Source organism: Telmatherina bonti, assembly GCF_933228915.1.
Source record: "Telmatherina bonti genome assembly, chromosome: 6".
In the NCBI taxonomy this organism is placed as follows: domain Eukaryota; kingdom Metazoa; phylum Chordata; class Actinopteri; order Atheriniformes; family Telmatherinidae; genus Telmatherina; species Telmatherina bonti.
In genome coordinates, this window is record NC_136624.1 from 10,500,071 (window position 1) to 10,521,171 (window position 21,101).

General features: G+C 42.5%; 1 protein-coding gene across 1 annotated transcript in view; it reads left to right on the top strand.

The window, feature by feature from the left end:
- The window catches only part of plxnb1b (plexin b1b), a 138,445-nt gene that overhangs the window by 68,173 nt on the left and 49,171 nt on the right, over window positions 1-21,101 (top strand). Inside the window, exons 4-5 of the mRNA XM_079242226.1 lie at window positions 11,568-12,735; window positions 17,373-17,555. Of these exons, the coding sequence (XP_079098352.1) occupies window positions 11,578-12,735; window positions 17,373-17,555 (1,341 nt within the window). The 5' untranslated portion in view covers window positions 11,568-11,577. The remainder of the gene's footprint in view (window positions 1-11,567; window positions 12,736-17,372; window positions 17,556-21,101) is intronic.

The following is a 21,101-nucleotide window of genomic DNA, read 5'->3' on the forward strand; positions in this document are numbered from 1 at the left end:
TAACAAGTACTTACCTGTGACCATGAAGACCAGTTGTTCCCTAATGAGCCTGGTCTTTGTAGTCACCAGTAAGTACTGGTTAAATAACCATTAGTTCCTGATTCATCCCTAATGTGTTCCCTAGTAACGGAGAAAATTTTGTGTCCAGTATTGTTAAGTGTTACCACCAAACTAAAGTAAGGAACAGGGTTCTCTGGACCAGGGATCCTCAATCCTGGTCCTCTGCAGGTTTTCCAAGTGTCCCTGCTGCAACACACCTGATTCAAATCAATGTGTATTTAGCAGACATGTGCAAAGCTTGTCTGAATCAGGTGTGTTTAAGCAGGAACACTTGGAAAACCTGCAGGACCTCGAGGACCAGGGCTGGTGATCGATACCCTGGACTATACTGGTGTAAATTACCCCAAAAAGAATGGCATGTGTGGTACTAAAGTATTAATTAAAATCCTATATTGTATGTATGAAGTCACCAGTCAGTCTTCAAAGAGGACCGGCCTCCTCGACCTTGAATTCCTTCATAAGTATAATGAATAATTACTGAAAATATAGGCGCAAACCTGCTGGATATTATAAATTACTGTTGCACCCTTGTTTGGAAAAGGTTGCAAAACCTTAACCTTTTCACCATTAGGCCTGTTTTTATGCCTCCTGTTCAAAATGAAATGAAAAAATATTGAGTATATTTTCACAACTACAAAGATTTTATGTATAATGTTGGTCTAAAGACAAAGCTGAGTAATGTGAGATTATTACAGATGTAATATTACATTACTTTCAGTGAAAACCAGAGGATAGCAGCCTGAAAAATCTACGAATGTGGAAAGGGAATTCTGGGAAATAGTAAAATTGATATAGTACTTAGGAAATCAGTCATAATTAAAACCGCAAGCGGTGATATAGGCCCTCGCACCATGGCGCCGCTCGGCATAATGCCACTGCCTCCCCTGGCAACATCCTTCCCATGCCTCTCTCAACCTAAAGTGCAGCCAGACTGCACTTCAGGCCATTTAGGCCTTATGAACGGTCACTTCCTGTCACCAAGGGGCGGGGCTAACTTATCATCTAATTATTGACATGCACAAATGTGAAGAATATGACTGGCATCATCTGTAGTGAATTTGGTGCAGGTTGGTTGTTTTTTGTGGGAGTTATGTCAGTTTTCCTTTTCATTGCATCACATCTTCTTTGCTGCCCCGCCTCTCCTAAATGATATCCCCTATTAAAGAAAATAGCACAACTTTTAATCACACATGCCTCTTGAGCATCCTGACTCATTTGGGTTAAAGTTGGACTAAATTCTTAGGAGAAGTTCCTCAAAATGCATGGCAAAGAAAATGACAGAAATGAACCCAAAAATGGCACCCTTTTCAAAATGGCCGACTTCCTGTTGGATTTAGGCCATATGTCCAAGAGACGTTTTTCAAGGTACTGGGAGGGTCTACAAGTGTCCCGAATCATATCCATGTCAGTCAATGTAGTGGGCAGGGCTGATTGATTGAAATTTTGTAGGGGGCGCTATGGAGCCATTTACGGTCTTCTCCACTATATTGTAATTTTACTCTATTAAGGACATAACTGTCATGACTCATGGCAAGTATGGTGAAGATCAACAATTTCACGGCTTTGTCACAGGTACTTCCTGGTTCATGATATCAGACACTTGTTGTTGCCAAGGGGTGGGGCTAGTTCAGAGTCATATTATTGCATTGTAGATTTTGTTCATCATAGGACTGGCATCAAATGTGTCGATTCCTGTGCTGATATGTTGTTTTATGTGGGAGTTTTAGCAATAAGTCTTTGTTAATAAGACATCAAACTTTGAGGGCCCGCCCCTCCTAAACTAAATCTTCTATTAGAAGAAATAACACAACTTTAAATCACACATGCCTCCTGAGCATCCTGTGCTCTGTGGGTGTCAGTTGGACAATATCCCTAGGAGGAGTTGTTTAAAATGCATGGCAAAGAAATGACCCCAAAAATGGCACCTTTTTCAAAATGGCCGACTTCCTGTTGGATGTGGGCCATATGTCCAAGAGACTTTTTTGAAGGTACTGGAAGGTTCTCCAACTGTGCTGAATTTTATTCATGTCGGTCCATGTAGTGGGCGGGGCTGATTGATTGAAATTTTGTAGGGGGCGCTATGGAGACATGCTCCATTTATTCCATAATGTTTCAATGGGGCTTAGTTCAGGGCCTTACTGTCATCAGTCATGGCAAGTTTGGTGGCGGTCCAAGGTTCCATGGCTTGGTCACAGGTACTTCCTGTTTCATGGCGTTGGACCGCCATTCGCCATGTCCTGTTTAGCGTAGCAACTTGAGGTTTTTATTGTGGCATCATGAAAGGGTTTGACATGTTTTGGAGGAGGCTCAAGTGTTTTGGACCATTTGCTTAGAAGCATGACCCTCAAACGTGGAAAAAACCACTTCCTGTTGTAAGTGGGCGGAGCTTAGGTCTACACCAGCAATGGTCACATTAATCTGTTCAGAACTGATCCCTTATTAATGCCTATAAGTTTTAGGGTGATCAGATCAAAATTGACAATTTTATAGTGATTTATGATGCCACGCCGCCGCATGGAACTTTGCCATGGCGTCACGGGCACGCCGTGCAGCGTAGAGCAACGTCCTTTACCAGATCTCTTCACCAACATGTTTTGTGATGCCTGAGTGAATTTGGGCCATGTGGTGTCTACCAAGCCAGAGTTATGGGTGTGTGAGCAAAAAACAACACTTTTGACCTCCAGGGGGCGTGGCTATTTCATAATCAAAATATTGACATATAGAACTCTGTAGGAGGGGACTGCCATCATATCTAGCAAATTTGGTGCAGAAATGTTGCTTTATGTGGGAGTTATATCCGTTTCATTTTTCCTGGCGAGACATCAAACTTTGAGGCCCCGCCCCTCGTAAACTAAGTCTCCTATTAGAAGAAATAACACAACATTTAATCACACATGCCTCCTGAACATCCTCAGCAATTTGTGGCTCAGTGGGATAAAAGCTCTAGGACGAGTTCGTTAAAATGCGAGGTGCTAAAACGCCAAAATATTGACTTTGACCTAAAATGGCCGCCTTCCTGTCGACATTTCACCATGACATTAAGAGGATTTTTTGTTCGCCCTAGCATGTAGATCATGTGTATGAATTTTCATAAAGATTAACGACATGCACTGGCGGGGCACCTAAAATAGGTGGCGCTCTCATTCAGTTTCACCCAAACATTCTGGAGCACCTCAAAATATCAAATTTTTCACATTCCCTTGGGGGGGTACGCAAAATTTGGTGAGTTTTTGAGCATGTTCAGGCCTCCAAAAAAGCAATTCATTTATTAGGAGAATAATGATAATAATAATAATAATAATTAAAACCGCAAGCGGTTATATAGGCCCTCGCACCATGGCGCCGCTCGGCATAATGCCACCGCCTCCCCTGGCAACATCCTTCCCATGCCTCTCTCAACCTAAAGTGCAGCCAGACTGCACTTCAGGCCATTTAGGCCTTATGAAGGGTCACTTCCTGTCACCAAGGGGCGGGGCTAACTTATCATCTAATTATTGGCATACAGAAATGTGAAGGATATGACTGGCATCATCTGTAGCAAATTTGGTGCAGGTTGGTTGTTTTTTGTGGGAGTAATGTCAGTTTTCCTTTTCATTGCATCACATCTGCTTTGCTGCCCCGCCTCTCCTAAATGATATCCCCTATTAAAAGAAATAGCACAACTTTTAATCACACATGCCTCTTGAACATCCTGACTCATTTGGGTTAAAGTTGGACAAAATTCTTAGCAGAAGTTCCTCAAAATGCATGGCAAAGAAAATGACAGAAATGACCCCAATAATGGCACCCTTTTCAAAATGGCCGACTTCCTGTTGGATTTAGGCCATATGTCCAAGAGACTTTTTTGAAGGTACTGAGAGGGTCTAAAAGTTTCCTGAATCATATCCATGTCAGTCAATGTAGTGGGCGGGGCTGATTAATTAAAATATTGTAGGGGGCGCTATGGAGCCATTTACTATCTTTTCCACTATATTGTAATTTTACTCTATTAAGGACATAACTGTCATGACTCATGGCAAGTATGGTGAAGATAAAAGGTTTCATGGCTTTGTTACAGGTACTTCCTGGTTCAAGATGTCAGACACTTGTTGTTGCCAAGGGGTGGGGCTAGTTCATAGTCATATTATTGCATTGTATATTTTGTTCATCATGGGACTGGCATCAAACTGGGTCGATTCCTGTGCTGATATGTTGTTTTATGTGGGAGTTTTAGCAATAAGTCTTTGTTAATGAGACATAAAACTTTGAGGGCCCGCCCCTCCTAAACTAAATCTTCTATTAGAAGAAATAACACAACTTTAAATCACACATGCCTCCTGAGCATCCTGTGCAAGTTGGGTGTCAGTTGGACAATATCCCTAGGAGGAGTTGTTTAAAATGCATGGCAAAGAAATGACCCCAAATATGGCACCTTTTTCAAAATGGCCGACTTCCTGTTGGATTTAGCCCATATGTCCAAGAGACTTTTTTGAAGGTACTGGAAGCTTCTCCAACTGTGCTGAATTTTATCCATGTCGGTCCATGTAGTGGGTGGGGCTGATTGATTGAAATTTTGTAGGGGGCGCTATGGAGACATGCTCCATGTATTCCATTATGTTTCAATGGGGCTTAGTTCAGGGCCTTACTGTCATCAGTCATGGCAAGTATGGTGGCGGTCCAAGGTTCCATGGCTTGGTCACAGGTACTTCCTGTTTCATGGCGTTGGACCGCCATTCGCCATGTCCCGTTTAGCGTAGCGACTTGAGGTTTTTATTGTGGCATCATGAAAGGGTTTGACATGTTTTGGAGGAGGCTCAAGTGTTTGGGACCATTTGCTTAGAAGCATGACCCTCAAACGTGGAAAAAACCACTTCCTGTTGTAAGTGGGCGGGGCTTAGGTCTACACCAGCAATGGTCACATTAATCTGTTCAGGACTGATCCCTTATTAATCCCTATAAGTTTTAGGGTGATCAGATCAAAATTGACAATTTTATAGTGATTTATGATGTCACGCCGCCGCATGGAACTTTGCCATGGCGTCACGGGCACGCCGTGCAGCGTAGAGCAACGTCCTTTACCAGATCTCTTCACCAACATGTTTTGTGATGCCTGAGTGAATTTGGGCCATGTGGTGTCCACCAAGCCCAAGTTATGGGTGTGTGAGCAAAAAACAACACTTTTGACCTCCAGGGGGCGTGGCTATTTCATAATCAAAATATTGACATATAGAACTCTGTAGGAGGGGACTGCCATCATATCTAGCAAATTTGGTGCAGAAATGTTGCTTTATGTGGGAGTTATATCTGTTTAATTTTTCATGGCGAGACATCAAACTTTGAGGCCCCACACCTCGTAACCTAAGTCTCCTATTAGAAGAAATAACACAACATTTAATCACACATGCCTCCTGAACATCCTGAGCAATTTGTGGCTCAGTGGGATAAAAGCTCTAGGACGAGTTCGTTAAAATGCGAGGTGCTAAAACGCCAAAATATTGACTTTGACCTAAAATGGCTGCCTTCCTGTCGACATTTCACCATGACATTAAGAGGATTTTTTGTTTGCCCTAGCATGTAGATCATGTGTATGAATTTTCATAAAGATTGATGACATGCAGTGGCGGGGCACCTAAAATAGGTGGCGCTCTCGTTCAGTTTCGCCCAAACATTCTGGAGCACCTCAAAATATCAAATTTTTCGTATTCCCTTGGGGGGGTACGCAAAATTTGGTGAGTTTTCGAGCACGTTCAGGCCTCCAAAAAAGCACGCGAAGTGTCCGAATAAAAATAATAATAATAATAATTAAAACCGCAAGCGGTGATATAGGCCCTCGCACCATGGCGCCGCTCGGCATCATGCCACCGCCTCCCCTGGCAACATCCTTCCCATGCCTCTCTCAACCTAAAGTGCAGCCAGACTGCACTTCAGACCATTTAGGTTTTATGAACGGTCACTTCCTGTCACCAAGGGGCGGGGCTAACTTATCATCTAATTTTTGACATGCACAAATGTGAAGGATATGACTGGCATCATCTGTAGCAAATTTGGTGCAGGTTGGTTGTTTTTTGGGGGATTTATGTCAGTTTTTCTTTTTGTTGCATCACATCTGCTTTGCTGCCCCGCCTCTCCTAAACGATATCCCCTATTAAAAGAAATAGCACAACTTCTAATCACACATGCCTCTTGAGCATCCTGACTCATTTGGGTTAAAGTTGGACAAAATTCTTAGGAGAAGTTCCTCAAAATGCATGGCAAAGAAAATGACAGAAATGACCCCAAAAATGGCACCTTTTTCAAAATGGCCGACTCCCTGTTTGATTTAGCCCATATGTCCAAGAGACTTTTTTGAAGGTACTGGGAGCGTCTACAACTTTCCCGAATCATAACCATGTCAGTCAATGTAGTGGGCGGGGCTAATTAATTAAAATATTGTAGGGGGCGCTATGGAGCCATTTACTATCTTCTCCACTATATTGTAATTTTACTCTATTAAGGACTTTACTGTCATAAGTCATGGCAAGTATGGTGAAGATCAAAGGTTTCATGGCTTTGTTACAGGTACTTCCTGGTTCACGATATCAGACACTTGTTGTTGCCAAGGGGTGGTGCTAGTTCATAGTCATATTATTGCATTGTAGATTTTGTTCATCATGGGACTGGCATCAAATGTGGTGATTCCTGTGCTGATATGTTGTTTTATGTGGGAGGTTTATCAATAAGTCTTTGTTAATGAGACATAAAACTTTGAAGGGCCGCCCCTCCTAAACTAAATCTTCTATTAGAAGAAATAACACAACTTTAAATCACACATGCCTCCTGAGCATCCTGTGCAAGTTGGGTGTCAGTTGGACAATATCCCTAGGAGGAGTTGTTTAAAATGCATGGCAAAGAAATGACCCCAAAAATGGCACCTTTTTCAAAATGGCCGACTTCCTGTTGAATTTAGCCCATATGTCCAAGAGACTTTTTTGAAGGTACTGGAAGCTTCTACACCTGTGCTGAATTTTATTCATGTCGGTCCATGTAGTGGGCGGGGCTGATTGATTGAAATTTTGTAGGGGGCGCTATGGAGACATGCTCCATTTATTCCATAATGTTTCAATGGGGCTTAGTTCAGGGCCTTATTGTCATCAGTCTTGGCAAGTTTGGTGGCGGTCCAAGGTTCCATGGCTTGGTCACAGGTACTTCCTGTTTCATGGCGTTGGACCGCCATTCGCCATGTCCTGTTTAGCGTAGCAACTTGAGGTTTTTATTGTGGCATCATGAAAGGGTTTGACATGTTTTGGAGGAGTCTCAAGTGTTTTGGACCATTTGCTTAGAAGCATGACCCTCGAACGTGGAAAAAAACACTTCCTGTTGTAAGTGGGCGGGGCTTAGGTCTACACCAGCAATGGTCACAGTAATCTGTTCAGGACTGATCCCTTATTAATCCCTATAAATTTTAGGGTGATCAGATCAAAATTGACAATTTTATAGTGATTTATGATGTCACGCCGCCGCATGGAACTTCGCCATGGCGTCACGGGCACGCCGTGCAGCGTAGAGCAACGTCCTTTATAAGATCTCTTCACCAACATGTTTTGTGATGCCTGAGTGAATTTGGGCCATGTGGTGTCCACCAAGCCAGAGTTATGGGTGTGTGAGCAAAAAACAACACTTTTGACCTCCAGGGGGCGTGGCTATTTCATAATCAAAATATTGACATATAGAACTCTGTAGGAGTGGACTGCCATCATATCTAGCAAATTTGGTGCAGAAATGTTGCTTTATGTGGGAGTTATATCTGTTTAATTTTTCCTGGCGAGACATCAAACTTTGAGGCCCCGCCCCTCGTAAACTAAGTCTCCTATTAGAAGAAATAACACAACATTTAATCACACATGCCTCCTGAACATCCTGAGCAATTTGTGGCTCAGTGGGATAAAAGCCCTAGGACAAGTTCGTTAAAATGCGAGGTGCTAAAACGCCAAAATATTGATTTTGACCTAAAATGGCCGCCTTCCTGTCGCCATTTCACCATGACATTAAGAGGATTTTTTGTTCGCCCTAGCATGTAGATCATGTGTATGAATTTTCATAAAGATTAACGACATGCAGTGGCGGGGCACCTAAAATAGGTGGCGCTCTCGTTCAGTTTTGCCCAAACATTCTGGAGCACCTCAAAATATCAAATTTTTCGCATTCCCTTGGGGGGGTACGCAAAATTTGGTGAGTTTTTGAGCATGTTCAGGCCTCCAAAAAAGCAATTCATTTATTAGGAGAATAATAATAATAATAATAATAATAATAATAATAATAATAAACGCTGCAATTACAATAGGCCTTCGCACCGCCAAGGTGCTCGGGCCTAATAAACACTGCAATTACAATAGGCCTTCGCACCGCCAAGGTGCTCGGGCCTAATAATAATTAAAACCGCAAGCGGTGATATAGGCCCTCGCACCATGGCGCCGCTCGGCATAATGCCACCGCCTCCCCTGGCAACATCCTTCCCATGCCTCTCTCGACCTAAAGTGCAGCCAGACTGCACTTCAGGCCATTTAGGCCTTATGAAGGGTCACTTCCTGTCACCAAGGGGCGGGGCTAACTTATCATCTAATTATTGACATACAGAAATGTGAAGGATATGACTGGCATCATCTGTAGCAAATTTGGTGCAGGTTGGTTGTTTTTTGTGGGAGTAATGTCAGTTTTCCTTTTCATTGCATCACATCTGCTTTGCTGCCACGCCTCTCCTAAACGATATCCCCTATTAAAAGAAATAGCACAACTTTTAATCACACATGTCTCTTGAGCATCCTGAATCATTTGGGTTAAAGTTGGACAAAATTCTTGGGAGGAGTTGCTCAAAATGCATGGCAAAGAAAATGACAGAAATGACCCCAAAAATGGCACCTTTTTCAACATGGCCGACTTCCTGTTGGATTTAGCCCATATGTCCAAGAGACTTTTTTGAAGGTACTGGGAGGGTCTACAAGTGTCCCGAATCATATCCATGTCAGTCAATGCAGTGGGCGGGGCTGATTGATTGAAATATTGTAGGGGGCGCTATGGATCCATTTACTATCTTTTCCACTATGTTGTAATTTTACTCTATTAAGGACATAACTGTCATGACTCATGGCAAGTATGGTGAAGATCAACAATTTCATGGCTTTGTTACAGGTACTTCCTGGTTCATGATATCAGACACTTGTTGTTGCCAAGGGGTGGGGCTAGTTCATAGTCATATCATTGCATTGTAGTTTTTGTTCATCATGGGACTGGCATCAAATGTGTCGATTCCTGTGCTGATATGTTGTTTTATGTGGGAGTTTTAGCAATAAGTCTTTGTTAATGAGACATCAAACTTTGAGGGCCCGCCCCTCCTAAACTAAATCTTCTATTAGAAGAAATAACACAACTTTAAATCACACATGCCTCCTGAGCATCCTGTGCAAGTTGGGTGTCAGTTGGACAATATCCCTAGGAGGAGTTGTTTAAAATGCATGGCAAAGAAATGACCCCAAAAATGGCACCTTTTTCAAAATGGCCGACTTCCTGTTGAATTTAGCCCATATGTCCAAGAGACTTTTTTGAAGGTACTGGAAGCTTCTCCAACTGTGCTGAATTTCATTCATGTCGGTCCATGTAGTGGGCGGGGCTGATTGATTGAAATTTTGTAGGGGGCGCTATGGAGACATGCTCCATTTATTCCATAATGTTTCAATGGGGCTTAGTTCAGGGCCTTACTGTCATCAGTCATGGCAAGTATGGTGGCGGTCCAAGGTTCCATGGCTTGGTCACAGGTACTTCCTGTTTCATGGCGTTGGACCGCCATTCACCATGTCCCGTTTAGCGTAGCGACTTGAGGTTTTTATTGTGGCATCATGAAAGGGTTTGACATGTTTTGGAGGAGGCTCAAGTGTTTTGGACCATTTGCTTAGAAGCATGACCCTCAAACGTGGAAAAAACCACTTCCTGTTGTAAGTGGGCGGGGCTTAGGTCTACACCAGCAATGGTCACAGTAATCTGTTCAGGACCGATCCCTTATTAATCCCTATAAGTTTTAGGGTGATCAGATCAAAATTGACAATTTTATAGTGATTTATGATGTCACGCCGCCGCATGGAACTTCGCCATGGCGTCACAGGAACGCCGTGCAGCGTAGAGCAACGTCCTTTACCAGATCTCTTCACCAACATGTTTTGTGATGCCTGAGTGAATTTGGGCCATGTGGTGTCCACCAAGCCAGAGTTATGGGTGTGTGAGCAAAAAACAACACTTTTGACCTCCAGGGGGCGTGGCTATTTCATAATCAAAATATTGACATATAGAACTCTGTAGGAGGGGACTGCCATCATATCTAGCAAATTTGGTGCAGAAATGTTGCTTTATGTGGGAGTTATATCCGTTTAATTTTTCATGGCGAGACATCAAACTTTGAGGCCCCGCCCCTCGTAAACTAAGTCTCCTATTAGAAGAAATAACACAACATTTAATCACACATGCCTCCTGAACATCCTGAGCAATTTGTGGCTCAGTGGGATAAAAGCCCTAGGACGAGTTCGTTAAAATGCGAGGTGCTAAAACGCCAAAATATTGACTTTGACCTAAAATGGCCGCCTTCCTGTCGACATTTCACCATGACATTAAGAGGATTTTTTGTTCGCCCTGTCATGTAGATCATGTGTATGAATTTTCATAAAGATTAATGACATGCAGTGGCGGGGCACCTAAAATAAGTGGCGATCTCATTCAGTTTCGCCCAAACATTCTGGAGCACCTCAAAATATCAAATTTTTCGTATTCCCTTGGGGGGGTACGCAAAATTTGGTGAGTTTTCGAGCACGTTCAGGCCTCCAAAAAAGCACGCGAAGTGTCCGAATAAAAATAATAATAATAAGAAACGCTGCAATTACAATAGGCCTTCGCACCGCCAAGGTGCTCGGGCCTAATAATAATAAACGCTGCAATTACAATAGGCCTTCGCACCGCCAAGGTGCTCGGGCCTAATAAAAGGAAATCAGTCATAGGAATTAATCAAGGAGTCTTAAAAGCTGTAAAGTTGACCTAGCAATTAGTAAAGTAGTCCTTAAAATTAGTCAAGCATTCCTTGGAATTGGTAAAAAATGGAACTGTGCTGCATTAGAAGGTAAAAAGTGAACCTAAATAGTTTTACAGATGTTTTAATAAAGTAAATACCTCACAAAGCCTTCGGCTGATGCTGTTGGACATCTCTACTGATAGTCAGAGTCAGGAGATTTAACGGATAGCCCCAAAATTTACCTTAAAAAAAACAATGATGATCCAGCAAGAATTGAAGTCCAAGATAGTATATGAAGTAAAAAATGAATACTTTACTAGAAAACCTCCTTCATCTCCATGGAAACTAGCAGGACCTTCACAATTCATTTAAAAGAAAAGGCAGTCACAGGAGACACACTAGCAGAGTTTTTAGAGCTGGAATAAAACTTTTGACCAGGTTAGACAATTGCGTTATTGAGAGTAGACATCCTCTGACATTTTTACTGTTTTCTTTCCCGCAGGTCTTCTACCATGCCTCCAGGGACAGTGTGTCATCTCTCAGTGTTAATTGTCCGAACACTGTTGACTCTGCTGCTTGTGGCTGTTTACTGGCCCTGGGCTTCCACATCCAGTGGTGTTCAGGGATCAGACCTATCCCCCTCTAATCTTTATCCCACCTTCACGCGGAATGACACACTGTTTGAGCACCTTGCCCTCCATCCTGATCCAACTGTGGGCTGGGTTTATGTTGGAGCTCGAGATCATTTGTTCCAGTTGGATCGGTTCCTACGACCTAAGCTCAAGGATGACACTGGACCCGTCACGGACAGCCGAGAATGCTTACCCCCTGTGACGGAGAGCAATTGCCCTCAGGCAAAGGAAACCAGCAACCACAACAAGCTCCTGCTGGTTGATCCGTACTCTATGGAGCTTATTACCTGTGGTAGCATCAACCAAGGAATCTGCCAGAAGCGTAGCCTGGATTCTGTGAATACAGTACTTTTCTCGACCGAGAGGCCAGTGGATACTCAGTACGTTGCAGCTAACCACCCCAACGTTAGCACCGTTGGACTTGTTGTTCGCCCTCATCCTGACAGGCGGCCAGTGTTGTTTGTGGGGCGGGGGTACACTAGCAGTCATCCACCCATTTCCACCAGAAACCTTGCCCAGGAGCCCATCTTCTCCTACGAGGAGACTGCCAAGTTGGCGGTGGCTGGTCGTCTTTCAGAATACGACCATCATTTTGTGGCCTCGTTTGCTCACCGCCAGCATGTATACTTCCTCTTCTACAGGCGAGACCTACAGTCACCGTCAAGGGAATACCGAACTTACATCTCACGCGTATGCTTGGATGATCAGTCCTATTACTCCTACGTGGAGGTACCCTTGACGTGTCATTCAAGAGCGGGTAAAATTTATAACCTCCTGCAAGCAGTCCAGCTGGGGTTCTCCAAGGATGGTGTCGATAGTCCAGATTCAGAGACTCTTCTGGGGGTTTTCTCCACTCATTCGGCTTCCTCCGCTCAGCCCAGTGAGGACTCTGCTCTCTGCATGTTTAACCTCGAAGACGTGGACCAGAGGATCGACTCCACCAGAAACCTGTGCTATACACAGATGGGTAGAGAAGGAAGGAAGGAGGCAGCCTACATCGAATATGAAGTCAAATCCAACTGTGCCAACCTCCCAGAGGTAAGATCACCAACATTAACTGTTGTATTTCAGACAACATGATGTTATCAGTTTTATTTAAAGTGAAAATATATAAATACAGTAGCATGCAAATATATAAAACCTTTAGCTGCTTTTCTTTTCTTTAGTATACTTTATATTTTAAATGTTTTTTTGTTCATTCATGTTAAAACAAACTACACAAATAGTCTGAAGTGGTGAATTAAATATAGGAAATATCCTTTTTCTTTATTCTAAAGGATTAAATAGTAGCAAGTGGAACATTCATACTGGATGTTATCACTCCACAAACTCTTTGCTTTGCTTTTCCATCGTCCTCATCAGTTCCTGTCTCAGTCTCTTTGTGGATGTCTCTCGGCACATTCAACCTCAGGGAATTTTGTCCATTACATCACCTTCACATTCTGGTGTTCATCAGTCTTGAAGTCCAGCCACAGATTCTCAGATGGATTGATGTCTGGACTTCGACTCAATCATTCCAAGACATTTTACTCAGTTGGTATTTATTCATCAGGATGATGAGGGTCATTTTACAGCTGGACGGTCAACCTCTTTCACCGTCCTCCTGGAAGGTGAACCTCCGTCACTGTCCTTTTAGACCAGGGATCCCCAATCCTGGTCCTCAAGGACCGGTGTCCTTCAGGTTTTCCAAGTGTCCCACTGCAACACACCTGATTCAAATCAATGTGTATTTAGCAGACATGTGCAGAGCTTGTCTGAGTCTGAGTCAGGTGTGTTCCAGCAGGAACACTTGGAATACCTGCAGGACACTGGTCCTTGAGGACCAGGGATGGGGACCTCTGTTCTAGACAATGAACCTCTGTCACCTCCCTCCTGGAAGGTGAACCTCCGTCATAGTCTCTAATCTTTGGAAGAGTCAAACTGGTTTTCCGACAGAACTTCTCTGGACTTATCTCCATTCATCATCCCAGTTCTGACCAGTTTCCGTGCTGATAGAAATGTCCCCACACCATGATGGTGTCGCCACAATGCTTCACTGTTGGTTTTGTTCAGTTTTAGCTTTCCCTTGACTAGGAGACGTTCATCTGGATCTTTGGTGAGTCTCTTCTATGTCTTCTGGTGAACTTTTTTGTCATTAATGTATCTTTTCAGTGGTCTTTACCACAAAGTCCAGCTGATCACTGTCCTCTGGACAGATCCAGCTGTCTTTGCTCTTCTGGGTCACCTTTAGCCGCCTTGTTCTTTCTCTGATTAACGCCCTCCCTGTGTGGTCTGAGAGTGTTAGTGGACGTCTGTGTCAGAAGGTATTTTGTGGCTTCATATTCTTACAATTCAGTGATTTGGGGTTTATTGGAGCTTTGTGGGATTTTAAAAGGTTCAGATATATTTTCATTACCTGTCTCTGATTTTGGAAACAGCTGTTTCAGACTCTGGAGTCTGAAACAGCAGACAACAGATCAGACTCTGGAGTCTGAAACAGCAGACAACAGATCAGACTCTGGAGTCTGAAACAGCAGACAACAGATCAGACTCTGGAGTCTGAAACAGCAGACAACAGATCAGAACAAGTGGATATCTTAGGTTTTAGCTCAGAAACAGGAAAAATGCAGAGCAAGTGAACTTTGGATTAAACAGATAATTTCTGTGAGGCGAATTCTGAATCTTACTGATGAGGTTTGAAAAGTAATAAAGCTGAAATAGTTTTGTGGTGGAAATAACTTCACCTTAGGACTTTGCTTTGACTCTTGACTCAATGTGAACATCCAGACAGGACAGGTAATGACATACAGGTTGTCCCCAAAGTCTCTTTATGCTTTTCAATTTAAAAAAAAAAAAAAAAAAAGTATTCCAAAGTGATGACATATTAGTCAAATTTCTTTCATGTACTCAGTGATTATCAATTTTTTAATCACATTTTATAGATGTATTTCAGGTATCCTTTTCAAGAAAGAGCTTCTTTTTCAGAAAACCATGAAACATGGCTGTTCCTTAAGAAAATGCACGATGTGTGTTGTGGTTCCTTGAAAAAAATCTGGATACACACAGACAACAAAATTACATGAATAAATACGGACGACATTCATAGTCACGTCCCTCAATTTGTGCATGGCACAAGAACTGTATGGAGACAGGGATGGTGTTGGATAAAGGGAGGACTGGACAACCAGGAACGTCAGAAAAATCATATTGTAGAGATCTGTAAAATGGGACACAAAAAAAAGACTTAAATATCTGCTCTTTCTTTTGGAATATTTCCAGAGTTTTCTCTTTTCATGTGCTTTTTAAATAAATTTCATCAATGCAAAGAGACTATATGAATATCCTGTATATGAAGCAAAACAAACAACAGTTATTTTCTTTTAGGACTGTATCAGCAGTTAAATTGAAAGCAGGTAAAAGTCAGAAAAAAGCGATTGATGGAAAAAAACCTTTGATGTAACAACACAAAAAAAAGTTGAGGATTTGGTGTAAACCAGTAGCTTGGGTCATTCTGAGTGAGATGCAGCTCATTTGTTGTACTTTTTTCCACATGAAAAGGAAATATTAGAGTTGCTGTTTTAAACTGTGCAGGGAAAAACCTGTTTTCCCCTGCAGGGTGGATATTTCAGCCTGCAGGACGGACACTTTGTTTTTTTGTCATAAAGCAGCAGTGCCAGAGAGTGAAAACAAATAGTTTCCTTTTTCTGTGCTCAATAAATTCCCCATGAGTGAGTGAAACCACTCTGTGGTTTACATTGAGGAGACGATGGCAGTGCCGGCGCTCCACCCGCTCTGCCCGCTGCTTCTAATTGTATGTTTGGGTCCCAGAATGTCGCTAAAAAGAGAAATGACTGCTTGCAGGAGTGATGCTGATCTGGTATTGTGTAAAAAAAATGAATTAGTGACTTTCACAAACCTCTTCCTGTGTTGCATTTATGATACTAATACACACTGCCTGTTTTTGTTGCTCTGTTTACACAAAATAAGTAATTTTTTTAAAGAATTTAAAAAAAACAAAAACTTTTTTGTGTAAATATGATAGTTTACTGTAGCTGGAGTCGTACATCTGAAGCTCTGCTCTTTTAGCAATGTAGCTGTAATCATCCAAAATTATTCAGATTATTTGTTCATGTAGTGACAGAAATATGTGATGCTTTGAAGGGTGAGTTGAAAAGATGATGAAAGATCAATTCGTACAACACGCGAACACAACACTCAACGTTAGGGCTGTGATGATATGCTTTTGTTTCGATTCGATTTAAATTGCATTTTTGAAAATTCTTCAATATTGCTGATTTTTGTAGATTAAAAACAAAATAATTGAATAAAACCTTTTTCTTTTGTTGATTTCAAGAAGGGAAAAAACAACCCAGTGGCCAGACCATCATTCTGCTGCTATAATGCCCAAGAAGACAAGTAAAAAGATCAATAAAAACAAGAAAAATGACAAAAATTTTGTAATTAATTAGTTTTTATTTATCTAAAAAAAAAAAAAAATCAATTTTTTGTTAAAAAAATCTATTTTAAAACTGTGAAGCAAAAAAATCCCGATTTTCAATTTTTCTGTTCGATTTTCCCACCCCTACTCAACGTCCACTTTGCTCGTGCCGGGTCAGACCCTCTCTTTCCTTCAGATCTGCCTTAATTCTGGTGTCATAGATTCAACAGGTTACATACTGACCCCATAAAGACAACAGCTGCACCAAAGCTTTGAAGGAACTGGTGAAGGAAATGGGGGGGTAAAAGGGACAGATCCTAGCAAACCTTGCAGAAAGAAGAAATGAGATTGCCATTATTACCAAGACAACTTTACTCCTTCCCAGGACTACTTAACTTGTTCCTCAGACCACTTTACAGTACGAGTTACAGACATGAGATTTGCAGTAAGATTAAAACGTTAAATCTCGACTGGATCCCTGCAAACAAACACAATCAGCTCTCATCCTGATCCAGTCTTTGCCTGGATAGTTGATCTGCATCATGAAGACACTCATGCAAGATTTAAACCATCTGGTGTGTTTGTCACTGCTGACGATTAGTTTTGGAGATACTTGCTGTAAATCAGTAGCCTTAATGCAACGCTAGCGATGTTTTGCCATGATCTGACTCCATGTGTTCATTACTGTCCTTGGTATTTATGGCAAAGTGTCAGATGATTGCAGTCTGCACAGCACTATCATCATCTGCCAGCAATAAAACATCACACCATGTTTGCAGGCGAGATTTTTTTCAGGCTTTCATAATGAAGTTTCTATTGAATGAGCTCATGTCGACTTGTTTAAAACATCTCTGATGTTTATCTTCATGCTCATTTGGGGTTTCATGCTTAGCTTTAAATAACTGGCACAATCATGTAAAAACAGGATAATATTTTCATTGTTTTACTGATAAAAGTTCAGCAGTTCAGTACAAATAAGGCGTCTTATTCATAACTCCATAAGAGGCAATAAAGTGTCGTTCACCACAGCAGGCCGGACTGTCGGGTTCATGGAGGCAAAAGCGGCTTCAAAGTTTCTGGTTGCAGCTTGGTTTTGTTTCCCAAAGCTCGGTCCACTCGCAGAGAATCCTGCCACAGCCACAACAAGCCACCTCAGACATTCATGACAGGTCACATAGGGGCTTCCTTATGAAATCCTGCATTTGATTTATTCGTACATTTGATTTGATGTATTCTTTTACCTGATCTGCTCCACCAGAACACCCTGGATGCCTACCCCTGTGGCTCCGACCACACTCCCAGTCCCATGGCCAGTCGGATCGCCGTGGAAGTGGAGACTATATTGGACAGTCCATCTGCCCGCCTCACTGCTGTGGCTGTCAGCGTTAAGGAGGGACACACCATCGCCTTTCTGGGAGACTCTAAAGGGAACGTGCACAAGGTAATGGCTGCTTACGTGGTTTATGTGGTTGTCAGATTTCACAACCAGTTCAGTTTAGTCTAAACCGTTGCTGTGTTATAACGGCCACCACTGCATGCTGACACCTTCCTGTTTCTCCGCTAACTGAGAAATGATGTGGTGTTTGTGTGCCGAGGCCTGCAGAATGAAGTCAACACGACAGAAATCATCTGAAGAGCAGAGTCCTGCTAGATTTAGGGCCTCAGCATTTCATGCAGAACAGATTATACTTCAAAATATCTGCTCACATCAGGAAGATGGTTCTCTTCTTGTGGGGTTTTGTCACCATGGCAACTGATGCTGCAAACCTAGCCTGCTACGGGCAGATTCAGCTCTGAGATAAGAGACAAACAAGACATTGCAGTGTGGAGAAGTGTGGAGGGAGGGAGCGTCTCTGTCCGACTCTCTGGAAGTTAAACTTTCTCTGATCTTCATCTTTCTGAAAGATAAGAAAGTTCTGCTGAAGGACAACTTTGTCCTCTGACACTTTGATGAGCCTTGATTGTTAATTTCTGATTAATTTTTCTCCAATAGCTCCATAAGACGTGGCAGACCAGGACAAACTGATCTTTTCCAGCTTCAATTATCTGGTTGTGATGATACAGAACTTTGTCTCGTGTTTCTGTCCTGCTTGAGCTTCAGCTCATATGTTCCTCTTCAGCCTGTCAGGAACTCTGGTTGTGATTGGTCATCTGCTATCAGCTCCTCTCATTTTACATGCTCAATTAAAAAAACAAAAAACGCAGGACTTTCATGATTAAAGTTAATCATGAAAGTCCTGCTAGTTTCCATGGAGATGAAGGAGGTTTATAGTGAAGTATTCAGTCTTCCTGTCATAGACTATCTTGGGCTTCACTTCTCTCTTGATCCTCATGTGTCTGAGATGAATATTGGTGCTATCGCTTGATGCTCCTGACCGACCATTGATACAGGCTACCATCATCAGTATCGACTGATGGCTTCCTGAGATATTTACCTGCGTAACACATCTATGAAAACATCTGTACAACTCATGAGGTTCACTTTTTAACCTTCTGCTGGAGCACAGTTCCTCAGCTTTACTTTACTCATTCCTGGGACAACTTGACTAAATCCTAGGAGCACTCATTCCCAAGACTGTTTTATTTACATTTCAGCTACTTTACACCATCCCAGGAGTACCTTACCAATTCCTAATCGTTATTCACTCATTTCAAGGAGCACTTGACTCATTCCTGGGACTACTTAGGGAACTCTAGAAGTACTTTACTTGTAGGCATACTTAGCTCGTTCAATATGTCTTATCATGCCTTCTATTGACCACTGATATCTGTTTTTTTTTACATATATACTCTCTGAAACAGATTTTATAACTATTTGATCACTGCAATGATATTGCAGTCTAAAATTGAAGGTTTTAAACCCTGATGTCTCAGACTCACAGTGGGTTCTTTTGGTTCAGACGGAGGTCAGAGTGAAGCTCTGTCTCATGCACGGAGACTAGGAGTGTCCTGTTGTCAGGATAATAATGAGAAGCCATAAAGAGGATTAGTGATATCTGGCACTGAGTGGATCAGCAGTAAAAGCTCCGTGTGGCACGCATTGTCTGAGTTTAATCACAGATCATTTATTTGTTTCCAGTTTGATTATTAGTTACTTCAGCATTGAGGTCAGTGGACCGTGGAGGCAGTAGAGAGGTCCCCTGATATCAGAGGTTTACAGCTTCGAGCTTTTCTGTATACAATAGAGTCTTTGTGTCTTTTTTTTCTCAATGGTGGCTTGTAGTTGGGACTCTTGCATGAGCTGAAATAGCACAATGACCCTCATTAACATAATCTTGTACAGTTACATCATACAGAGCCAGTTAAACCTCAAACTGTACATCATGTCTATGTTAAAGAGCACCATGTCATTTCTGAAAGGCAGTTATTGATAACAACAGCATCGTTGTAGTGGTCAGTTTTCCATCAGCCTTTTTCTTCTCTACGTTTTAAAGAGTTTGATGCAAATGTCACAGTTTGAAACAAAAAAATTCCCGTTTCACTCGAGGGGAGAAAAGGCTTCGGATTGCCTGCGCTGTCAGAACAATAGCTGCTGCATGTGGAAACGCCTGATACCAGTCAACTCTGACCCAGCAAATGCGTCACTCGTGAGTGATAACGTGAGAAATCTGCTGCTTCTGTTTGGACAATAAACGTGACCAAAAGCAGGTGACAAATAAACTAATCACTTCCAAAAATGTTCCCAACACCTTGCTACAGCTTTTCCCTGATATGACCCAGACCACTAGCTGTGTTTGGTGCTTTTACCCTACCCTACCCTGCCCTGCCCTACCCTACCCTACCCTACCCTACCCCACCCTGCCCTACCCTGCCCTACCCTGCCCTGCCCTGCCCTGCCCTGCCCTACCCTACCCTACCCTACCCTACCCCACCCTGCCCTACCCTGCCCTACCCTGCCCTGCCCTGCCCTGCCCTGCCCTGTCCTACCATACCATACCATACCATACCATACCATACCATACCATACCATACCATACCATATCTGAACCTACTCGACCATGCTCTACCCTGCCCTGCCATGCTCTACATTACCCTACCATGCTCTACCCAACCCTACCATACCCTATCCTACCATGCCCTACCCTACCCTACCATGCCCTACCCAGCCCTACCATGCCCTACCCTACCCTACACCAGGGATCCTCGATCCAGATCCTTGAGGGCTGGTGTCCTGCAGGTTTTCTGAGTGTCCCTTGCTGGAACACACCAGACACCGACACAGATTGACTTGAATCAGGTGTGTTTCAGTGGGGACACTTGGAAAACCTGCAGGACACCAGTTTTCGAGGATCTGGATTGAGGATCCCTATCCTTCCCTACCATACCATGCCAAACCATACCATTATTTATCAAACACTACATACCCTTCCCTACGCTATCATAACCTACTCTACCTTACCGTACCCTACCATACACTACAAACCATACTTTATCATGGGGTTGAAGACCAGGGAGTGAAAATGAGTTTATAAATGTGATCCTGACGTTAGATGGAAAATCATTGTGAAGTTAAAGCAGCTCTTATACCTTCAGGCTTACTTCATGTTTAACAGTTCATGGTACGATATGGTTTGCACACCAAGACAAAAAGCTGCAAAGCAGCACAAGGAATATTAAACACACAGCTGTCTGCCCTGAAAGACTTTTTATGCCCCATTGCCTCCAGAGAGCAAAATACATTTCATGTTACGTTTTTTTACCCATCATCTGTAGGACCTGCTGCCTTCAGGTAGACATTACCATTACCAGATGTTGCTGTTGCGTGACTAGAGGTCAGGCATTGAGAGTAGGCCTACACTAACACACAACACATACACATAGGAACTGTTTCATTAATAAAAGCAATCAATGATATCAGGATTAGATTAGATTAGATTAGATTAGATTAGATTAGATTAGATTAGATTAGATTTAAAAGCAAATGTGGCGAGGCATTAAATCTATCCATTTTTTAATTAATGCTGCCAAAATTCAGGCAGCTGTGTTT